Genomic DNA, 11,545 nt, shown 5'->3' with positions numbered 1-11,545 from the left:
TAATTGAGGGATAATAATCTGCAGGGCCGTACCAGGCCAACTTTGCGCTTCGGGCAAGCAAATAAAATTGCGCCTCTCTCCCAAAAAAATATACAAAAAACACATTATATATATATATTTACATGAAAAAAAATTAATTATTGATCACAAAATTTATCGCATCAAGTTAAAAGAACAATTTGTCACCAATGTTTCACAAACTTCAGTTCAAGGTCACTTTTCTGGCTTTTTTGGAGGCAAAGTCACTAATGACATCATCAAAATCAAGTGCGTTGGCCACTTCATGTTCAATTGAAACTACTGCCAGACAAGACAAACGTTCTTGGCCCATATTTGATCTCAAATAGTTTTTTATGATCTTAAGTTTACTGAAACTTCTTTCACACGTGGCAACTGTAACTGGTAAGGTGAGGAAGATGCGAATAGCAATTGCCGTGTTAAGATAAGCATCAGTCAATGAGTATTTATGAATGAGCTGCAAAATGTCCATCGGGCTAGATTTTTCAAAGTTTTCCATCATGGCAGCAGCTTGATATTTAAAGCTTGCCATTTCTGACTGGAAATCTGAAGAATCTAAATCTGCCTTGTAAATTTTAGACAAGTTTTTGACTTTAGTCTTAAGTTCATCCACTGAACTTTTGGAGAGAGAATGTCCACTGAGGAAGTCAAAATCTGAGGATACTGCAGACATAGCTTCAAACCGCCACTCAATTTGTGTGAAAATGCTGTCAAACACAAGGTTGCACTGGGATCCGAAATCTGTTTCTGTAGACAAACGGCAAAAGTCATCTTCAGCTTCATAAAGTGCCATCTGCTTCACTTTGCGCTTTCTCTTCATAGGAAAGTCTCCTTCAATTCCAATTTGGATAGCTGTTTCTGCAGCAGCTTTGATAATGTTGTCTACCCCAACATCTCTCAGATTCTGAATGGAAGCCTTCAGTCCTTTCATTTTTTTTGCTGAAATGTCAATTGAAATGTTTTTAAACTGAAGCAGTTTGTTTTCCCGGTCAATTAAAGACAGAATTTGACACCAAAAATCCAACAAACACAGAAAACTGAAATCAATTTGAATGATGAGCTCTTTTGCACTGTAAACTGAGACAGCATTTGTCTTGGGAGTGTGAATTATGGATTCCAAAACTTAAAGAACTTCTTTTATTTGTCTGTGTAGTGGGATGATTGCTTCTTTTTTGGCAGACCATCTTGTATCACTATTTCCCTTTAGTGAGATGGTCAATGTTTTCATCAGTTTTTCCCATCTTAAGGTAGAACTTGAGAAAAAGTTAACGATGGCTTGAACTTTTCCAAAGAATGTAATCATGAGTGGAGAAACTTCAGCAGCATGGACACCAACTAGGTTTAAAGTGTGAGCTGCACATGGAACAAATCTTGCAAACTCATTTAGAGAATGGATGTGAGCTTGGACGCCATTATATTTTCCAGACATATTGGCTCCATTGTCGTAACCTTGGCCCCGACAATCAGAAATGCTCAGGCCATCCTTCTCCAGTTTTTCGGTGATTTCAGCTGCAAGGTCCTTTCCAGTTTTTTCGTGAGATTCAATGAAGTCCACAAAGCTTTCCTCAATTGTACAGGTTTCCTCAGTGATGTGGACATACCTGATTATTTGGGTCATCTGCTCTTTGTGGGAGGCATCTCGAGTGCAGTCAAACAAAACAGAGTAAAATTTAGCATCTCTGACATTTGACAAAATTTCATTCCTGACTTTCTGCCCAAGTAATTCAATCAGCTCATTTTGAATTCGAGGAGAAAAGTAGGATGTTGTGGTTTTCTTTGCCTTAACGGATGCAACGTGTTCAGCCACTAAAGGATAATAATGGCTTATCAGCTCAATTAAGTTCAGAAAGATGCCACTGTTTTGCTCTCCAATTACTTCTGTTGAACCCCGAAGGGCAAGATTGTTCTTGGCACAGAACAAAATTGCATCAACAACCACTTTCAAGATATCTCTCCACTTTTTCACCTCTTCGTTGATAACTCTCTGCAGATCAGAATCCAAGGACTTTCCTTCCTTGAGATTTTTTTCCAGATTTTTCCAATCAGAATAGCATCTTTTGGTGTTCATTGCTGTTTTCGTGTTCTGGAATTCTTGGGTTTAGTTTTTTCCAGTCACAAAATCCTTTTGAAATTTCTTAAAAATTGTTGGTTTTTGTCGTTGAAAATAGCAGACAGCAAAAACAAAACAAAGAATCTTTTTTGTTGCTGTACAGCAGCCAGTAGCGAACAAATTTTTCACCATTGGGATGAATTTTTTCGTACCATTTTGAGCTGAAGTGTCGCATTCTGTTGTCAAAGTCACAAAGTGTGTTTGGGAAAAATTCTCTTCTTTATGCTCCGGCCCATGCTGAATCAAAAAGCACCTTGTTTTATCTGTCATTTTAGGTCATGTAGCTGGATCACTCTGTTGAAAGTTTTCTCCTGAGGTTGCTGAAATTTCTGAGATTTCAGGAGGAAATTCACTGTTGCCCATTTCAATTGGTTTGGAAAGCTGAGAATTTCTATCTTCTTGTGCTTCTGAATCATTTGGTCCAAATTCGTCTTGACTTTGGCCAATGAAAATCTCCTCTTCAATTAATTCTAATGGATGATATGAATTTAAGTCAGTAATTAAAGATGTAGCAGCAACTTCAGCTGTTGAATCATTATCAACTTCATTGCAAATATCCTCTGAAATAATTTGTTTTTCCACAGAAGAGTTTGTTACCAACCACTTCTTGAAACAATTTCTTAGTTTTGCGTCACTTTCAAGACGGTCTCTTCTTTTCTTCTTAACTTCAGCACCAGATAATTTTTTTGCACAATTCATTGTAAAAAATAATGTTCAGAAAATACAAATTTTTATTTTTTAATTGCGCTATTCTATTATTTATTTTTTCTTTTTTCTTTTCTTCTCCCTCTTTATTTTTATTATTATTTGCTTACTTTACTTTCTTTAGCTTTCATTTCATTTGTTTCTTTATTTAAGCCGCTTAAATTAAGCGTTCTTTTTTTTAAATTCGAAGTTCTTTTTTTTTTCTTTTTAGAATAATTTTTAATGTGTGCGTTAAATTAATTTATATGATCCTTAATGAATCATTTGTCTATATTATAAATAATTATTGGTTTTTAATTGTCGTTCTTAAATTCAGCACCAGATAATTTTTTTGCACGATTCATTGTAAAAAATAATGTTCAGAAAATACAACTTTTTAGTGTTTAAGGGCGCTCTTCTGTTTGGTAAATGAGCTTTTATTTTAAAGTTCGTCAAGAGGCGCAATTTTAATTAATTTTCTTATCAACATAAAAGTGACGCCACACAAATTAGTTTCATAATGTGAAAATAAATTAATTAATTTGGGGAATTTTGCGCCCTCCCAATTTTGGCGCCTCAGGCCGCGGCCCGGCTGGCCCCGCCCTTGGTACGGCCCTGATAATCTGTAAATGATAATAATCACTAATCTGAGGGATAATAATAACTCTGATGAGTTTTTCTAAATAGTTTTTTATTCTTTAAAGGCCTTTATTTTATTAAACAGCAAAATATATACTCTGAAAAAAAAAAAAAAAAAGACAAGTTGGAAATACCGATAATGATCTTTGTGGGGCATACACTAACTAAAATCCAAGTTAAAATTTAATTTTTATAAAGGTATGTTGGGTGTTTACACTCCAAAAACGAGTCCGTTAAAATCGTAACAGAGTTCGTCCGTAACTGAGTTGGTAAAAAAAAAGTCAGTTTATCTACGTATGCATTTCGTTAATTTAGTTAGGTCAACGTATATAAACTAGATAACGGACTGCGGTACGTAAAAAAGCGGTAAGTTAAAAAACGTAATAGGAACAGAGCAATTTTCCACTAGTCACAGTTCACCTATGCCATATCGAGTTTTTTAACACTTCTTGTTGGCTTGCACGAGCCCAGCTTACACTATATTTGTAATTTCATTAAATGATTTTTATATGGTCTAATTAGTAAACAACTTATTGTAATATTTGGTTATTTCTTAAATTTGATCTCTTTGTAATGACGTTGCAAATGGTGGACGCTTTTCTCTTATGGTTAAAAATAACTTTTTGAAAGGAAAAAAGTAAAAGGGAAAAGAAAACATTTATAAATTAAACGAAAAATAAAATCAACAAAAAGAAGAAATAAATGTTTTGAAAGAATAAGAGAAAAACAAATATCTGAAAGAAATTAAGTAAAAAAGTAATGAAAATAGAAGTTAAAAAAAACGTTAATGAATGGAAATATAAAAATAATGGCAAAGAAAGAAAAAAAAAAAAATTTAAACATCAGAACCTCGATCAAAATTTTTTCTTATTTTTTCATATATTTCTTTAGTCTTCTTTCATATATTTCATAATAATATTTATTTTATTATTTACTTATCTTTCGTATATGTTTGAGTAGCTCTGTGGATAATATAGATGTGAGAACAGACAGTGTTCCGAGTACGAATCTGCATAGTGATTATTTTCTTTTCATGAAAGTTTATGTTTTATTTCAGACAGTACCAATTGTAATTAGTATTACCCATTATTAATGTTTATTAATTTTTATTTATTATTAATTACCATTCATTGGATTTAAGTTTAATAGGTGCCTCAAAGTGTGCATACATCAACCGATATAGCGATAGTCGCGTGACAAATGTTCCCCCATATTTTTGTCCCCCCGGAAATTATGTACCGGGACAAACTTTTCCCCCGGAAAGTATATTCTAGTATAAGCATGCCGGGAGGGATACATTGTTTCTTCCCCGCCCGTAATAAGTATTCCCTCGATAAAATTTTTACCATAACTTTTGTATATTTAGTATATAAGATAGATAGTATATTTATTTAGTATAGAAGTTAGATATTATATTTATTAAGATTTAGTATTTAATTAGATCATTCTTTAGCATTTTATTGTGCAATCATATCAATTTGTATATTTAAGATAATATTTAGGGAGAACTAATGTAACGGAGGAAATTTTATTTCGCAGATGGAGGAAAAAATTATACAAGAGGGGAAATATTATTTCGAAATAAATTTTCCCCCCGGAAAGTATATTTCGGCCGGGGGGAAGTTTTATAATGGAAAGTATTTATTTTGTGACACCGGCAATTTATCTCAGAATTATTTGCTGGTATCGCGTTAAATAAGTTGATCCTTAATTAGAAGTTCTGCGCAAGCAGTACGCATGCGCAGATACGGCGTAAAGCTTCCGTTAGGTAGGTTAAATCTATCGTTAAATAAATAAATTTGTTTCCGTTAGTAGGGGTCGTCCATAAAGTACGTACGCCTATAGGGGGAGGGGGGAGGTCTTCAAAAAGCGTACGAAAGAGTATGGGGGGGGGGGGGAGGGGAGGGATCAATTTAAAAGTACGTACTTCGATTTTCTAATTTATCCCAATAAACCAGCTAATCAATAGAAAAGTTACATTCTGACTAAAGATTCTAGTTTGCCAACATAAAAAGATGTATGGTATATGGAGTAGAGGGTATAGTTTTCCTCTATGCACACACATGTATGGGTGCCCTCAGAATTCTTTGATGTTCCAGATAGGAACACTTTATCACATCGTGCCAACTCCTAACAAAAGTTTGTTTATACCTTTGCCAAATGAGGAGGCCTTGCAAAATATCGGGATGGCGGAGGCCTGTGAACAAAATGCCCTAAAACGCTTACCCTCCCCTGCCCATACGTGAGGGCACTAATGTAGTAAAATTTTCAACTTTACCATCTAAAACTAAATATAAATTAATTGACAGATTTTAATTTTTGTAAAAAAATATTGTAAATTACAAAAGTTATGACCATGCAAAATTTCCGACCCCCCAAAATGAGAGTAAATTTTGCATGGTCATAACTTTTTTGTAATTTACAATATTTTTCTACAAAAATTAAAATCTAAATTTAATTTTAGTTTTAGATGGTAAAGTTGAAAATTTTGCTACATATTTCCCGCACGTTTGGGCAGGGAAGGGGAGGCAAACATTTTAGGGCTTTCTGTTCCCAGGCCTCCGCCATCCTAATTTTTTGCAAGGCCACCTAATTCGGCATATAAACAAACTTAAATTTGGAGTTTGCACGATGTGTGAAAGTGTTCTATCTGGAACATCAAAAAATCCTGCGGGGACCCATGCACACATGCCACCACTTATATACTGGCCCTGAGTAAGACCTATTTTTTGAGTCGACAAAAAATAGGTTTTAGCAGGGCCGTGGTTGATGGGTTGGAGTCCCCCCCCAAAAAAAACGTGTCATTGGTGTCTCAAAATCTTCCAAATTTGACCGCTAAATTTTGCTAAAAAAAAAAACTTCTTAAATTAGCAAAAGGGCACAAAATTTGCTGTCCCCCCTCCCTCTCCAACTAAGAGGTATAGGCTACCCTCGGCACTGGGTTTTACCCTTTGTTTTCAATATAACTGATCTCGCGTAAGACTCGTTTTTTACTTACTAAAGAGGGGTAACTGAAAAAAACGTCCGCCTTAAGTATAGTTTATTTATATTTGATTCGTTATTAAAACAAAAAAAAGATTAACACGGATTATTCCGGGAATTGAACCTGGATCTCCGCCGTCTATTTCACTGCATTAACCTCTCGGACAAACATTCAATACTTATTTCATAGTTTAAATTTATTTAAATTATTATTTCCATATATACTTAAAGACGTTTATAAAATGCGCAAACAAACGGCTTTGGGATCGTATAAAGTATCTAAGGTACCCTCCGCCTTTTTTTTTTAAATAAACTTTCTTATTGAGAAAAAAAAGTTGAGGGGGGGGGGGGGTAATTGAGAAACGTACGTACTTTTTAAGGGGGGGTAGGGACATAAAAGTACGCATGGCAACAGGGGGGAGGGGAGGGTCAAATTTCAAAACTTTTGGCGTACGTACTTTATGGACGACCCCTTAGGTTAGGTACGTAGAATTCCGTGTTTTACGGAACCGATTTTTGTGCCAAAATTCTGTTCCACGTTTTTTAAAGTCCGTCCAAAGTAAGTGTGATAACAACGTGTTTTCTAGTCTTTTTTTTTAGAATTTGATATCACTTTAGATATGTTTTAAAAATTGAAATAATTATACTTTCTATTAGTGTTTTCTAATTTTGAAGTTACTTACATTTATATAAAGTTAATGGCTATCAAAATTTTTGATGGCTATTGTTCGTTAAATTCCTATCGAAGGAAGGTAGTGCGTACTATTAAAACTATTTGCGTTTGTTTTTATATTTTTTTTCTAAGCTCTTGCCAAATTTAATTGCATTATTTGGAAACTTCATATAAAGTCCATACTTAAATCATTTTACTTTCAAATTTAATTTAAATTTTAAATTACATTTAAACATTTTTGATTAAAAAGCTTAATTTATACTTAAGGTTCTAAAGTGTAATTTTAATCTTAATACAACATATTTGTAGTGTACTTTAATAATGTTTACAAAAATTTAGTAAAGTTATATTGTCAAAATATAACTTTACAATAAATACTTAAGTACTCATTAGATAAAGTTTTGATGTACATTAGATTACATTTTTTGTTTAATGCAACAGTTTGTTTAATGCAACAATGAAATAATATTTAGAATTAATATTATTATAATGCCTAAAGTAATTAAAATGCCTAGTTTAATGAAATTATTAGGTTATTATAACAAGATAATGTTTCTTTAAAAAGATTTTTTATAGTTATTTCTCATATACATAAAATGTATTTGTTATATTTTGTATATATGTATAAATATATTTGTATTGTATACACACACACATATTGTATGTATATATATGTGCGTGTGTGTGTGTGTGTGTGTGTGTGTGTGTGTGTGTGTGTGTGTGTGTGTGTGTGTGTGTGTGTGTGTGTGTGTATTGTATATTATGTATTTGTATTGTATATTATATATATTTTTATATATGTGTTGCTGTTTCTAATTAATTAAATTAATTCATAGTAAACTAAAAAAAATAAATTGAAAACTTTGTTGTTGACTCACATTTGTTTGCAACAGGTATGTATTGTTTGTCTAGTGTTACAATTCTGCAATGACTTGTAGTAGTCTAAGTAGCATATTTGAATTTTATTTTTACTATTATGTTTAGTTAAAATAAGTTTTTTAATTATAAGCCGACTTAACCAAATTTTTTATGTCTGCCTTTAGTTAAAAAATAAAAATATTCTTTAGGTTAAAGTAGTTAAACTTTGTGAATGTCATTTTATATTTACTATGATTTCAATACTTAATGACCCTAGCTATCACGGATCCCAAAAAAAGTATTTTATTTTATGGTGCAGCCAAAAAATTTTTAATTGATAACTTCTCCTTGCCTGTTCAAACTAGTGAGTGTATGAATGGACACCTTTATTTTGTCTATGTTAGTTGCAGGGAATCAGCAATCAAAAATTATAACCAAGTTACTCAATATTTTAGAATCATAACATCAAAAAGTCAAATTGAAAATTTAGTGAATAAATCGAAAATCTGGGCAAAACATTTTTTTAGGATTAGTTATTATGAAATTTTTTGGCCAAGGCAGTGTTTCATCTCCAACTCAAAGTGAACAATTAAGCTCAGCTTTTAGTGAAAATGCGTCAAATAGATATACTTCATGAGAGGATGTGACACCTAGGAGAAAAAAACTAAGAAGTAGATTGTCTTATCTATCTTCAAATTTAGCTAGTATTTGCATAAAACACCAAATCGAGATAGCTGAAGTAAATTAAACACTATGCCATACAAATTAAAAGTTTTAAGGCAAAGTGTTAAAAGAAAAGAAGACATTATCAAAGGTTTAAGAGCAGAGGTTAGAGACTTAAAGAATAAACTACAAACATATTACTACAGTAGACAAATTTGAAATCTTATTGCTACTAAAAAAGCAATGAAAAGTAAAGAATAAGAAAAGTTAAGAAAAGTAACTCTCAAGCATAATGCTGCTATTAGTACAAATAAAAAGATTATTACCAGCTTAGAAAATGATATGACCCAGATGGAGGAGGGCAATATACTTAATACAAATACGTCAGATGATAAAACTTATCCATTGCAAATGGGAATGATAATTTAGAGCATGTTATTGTCTAATGTCCCAACAAGTAACATACCATTTCTTGTTGAGAAAATTGGGCAATATTTAGGTGTTTTATTTTCTAACATTCCTCACCCTATTACTGTTGAGCAAATAGCTTGTGAGCTAGGCAATATTGCTGACCTGCAAGTAGCAGAATGGGCTATTACTATTAATCACCTTACATTAGGGTTTGATGCAAAAACGCAAAAAGGCGTTCATATCAATAGCATTCACCTAACATCGAAAAATAAATGCCAGGTTATTGCTATTGATCAATTACCAGGTGGGACAGCAGTTGATTATGCAAACCATATATGTAATGCAGTAGATCATATTGCTTTAGTTTATTCTAACTTTCATTTGCAACCCTTTGAAGAGTGTCGTAATTTGATTATCTCAAATATATCAAACACAATGTCCGATAGAGTTTCGGTTAACCATCTTACAATAAGAAAACTCGGTGCAATCTGGGCTAAAAATCTGAATGAGTTAAACTGCCATTTGCACCCTCTTGATACAATTGCTATTTCATGTCGTTCAGCATTAAAGTCTCTGGAAACTGAAACTTGTCAATTATTTGGATATGATTGTATGGCAGTCAAAATTGTTTTAGCTATGAAATAGATGAGGTTTAAAGATGTGAAAGGGGACCCAAAAGGATTTGTAAATGTTTTAGAAAATAACAAACTTCCACAAGGTATCATTCCAAGGTATTGTGGTAACCGGTTTCACATTCTGTTCCATACTTGTTTCATTTTTATAAAATACTATACTCAAAAAAAAAAAAAAAACAAATGTGCATGCATTATTTGGAAAACTTCTTACAGGACCCTGGATGACTAGGTTTTATGTATCATCCAAAAATGCAACTTTTGATCATGTTGGTGGTATCACTATAGTTAAAAAAATTTGTGCAAACAATTAAATGTTCAAAAAGTAATCCTACTTCTCTATTTACCAGAAAAACAGATTTCTTTGGAAATTTTCTCAAACCAAATACTTTACAATCAATATCAAAGACATGAGACCAGCTTATCGCCATGACTAAGGCTAGTCTTGTTGCAATAGAAAAGGTTTTAAATCGTCAGTACAAGCACTATTTTGCCATTACTATTACAATGACACTTAAAGAGGAGACAGCAAGTGCAAGACTTCATAACATAGATAGTGATGAGTTAATAGGAATGTTCAGTGCTGCAAAAGGAAGATCCCCTAATGCATCAATTGATTACATATTTTGCAAATTAAGAGCAAAAAAGAATAGTACAGTGGATTATCTTGAAAAACACTGGTAACTATTCAAGAGAAAATGTTATTTGGTGGGCAATGCAGGAGGCAAGAAAAAAAAGACTAAAAAGTTGTTTGCAACATGCTTGAAATTAGGGCTGAGATTTCTTAAAGACAAACTGAAAAACGCCAAAAAATGGATGAAAAAGAAAAACGAAATTTAGAGCGACATTTATCTATATTTACTACAAGTGAAATTTTGAATTAACATAAAAACTTGTTAACAAAGCAAGTTGCTGATTTAAATGATGTTATGTTAGACAGAATTGTAGGCAGAAATCTCTGCCATCAATGGTATGATACTGAATCAAGAATAACAAACATGTATGATGGCAGAGTTGAAAAACTTAAAAAAACGCAGACAGATATCATTTACTCTATATCATACTGGTCTAAAGATGAAACTAAAGCTGTTGATTATTGCATGAAAAAAATACAGTTGGTTGCTGATATTGTATCAGGTGAGTTAATATTTTCGTAATTCAAATTAATTGCTGTATGTAAGCATATTAATTGTACGATAGCAAAGTATACAATGCAAGGCATAAATTGGTTAAATATTGCTAATCTGGGTCATATCAATTTCATATTTTGAGCATTCGGAATTTTCAACAAGCGGAACATCCAAAATAAATGTACAACAAGCACTGGAACCTGCATAATAAATGTACATCAATTAGTGGAACTTGCAAAAGCAGTGTACAGGAAATAGTGGATTTCGTAAAATCATTGCATAGCAATTAGTGGAATTTGCAAAATAAATGTACAGCGAGTAGTGGAACTTGCAAAATAAATGTAAAGGAAGTAGTGGAACTTCTCAAGACTCAAATTAATTCAAATATTATTTTAAAACAGACAAAAAAATATGGTCTGCGGGGGACACCCGGCTCTCCGTATGAAAAGTCCAACTTGTAAGGTGGTAATGTGTAATGTATTTTGTATTTTAATATATTATTTAAAGTCATTGCTTTTTTTCTTTTTCTTTTTTAAACAAAATTTTTTATAAAGTATTTTATGTTTTTTTTAGGTTGGAGGGGGTGTGGACACGCTCCCTTCCCCCGAATCAATAAGTGTGCAGCTTTGTTTGTTGTAATGTTGTAAATAATAAATTTTATTTTGATGGTTTTTAAAAAAACCTTTTTAATAAGAATCAACATATTTATAATGAATCGTTTTTATTAATAGGGTGTGTTAAATCA

At 32.4% G+C, this 11,545-nt stretch overlaps 1 protein-coding gene across 1 annotated transcript; it reads right to left on the bottom strand.

The window, feature by feature from the left end:
* Positions 1-202: 202 nt before the first annotated feature.
* On the bottom strand, positions 203-949 carry LOC136076063 (zinc finger MYM-type protein 1-like). The gene has a single exon (XM_065789527.1). It carries the CDS (start codon positions 947-949, stop codon positions 203-205), a length of 747 nt encoding a protein of 248 aa, XP_065645599.1.
* Positions 950-11,545: the final 10,596 nt, after the last annotated feature.

The sequence above is a fragment of the Hydra vulgaris genome, chromosome 02, assembly GCF_038396675.1.
Source record: "Hydra vulgaris chromosome 02, alternate assembly HydraT2T_AEP".
Classification (NCBI taxonomy): domain Eukaryota; kingdom Metazoa; phylum Cnidaria; class Hydrozoa; order Anthoathecata; family Hydridae; genus Hydra; species Hydra vulgaris.
Note: the sequence above shows the minus strand (reverse complement) of the source record. Positions and strands in the feature narration are given on the sequence as shown.

What these genes read in the sequence shown, in the direction of transcription:
- LOC136076063 (XM_065789527.1), bottom strand. Translation starts at nt 949, where the DNA reads ATGAAAGGACTGAAGGCTTCCATTCAGAATCTGAGAGATGTTGGGGTA.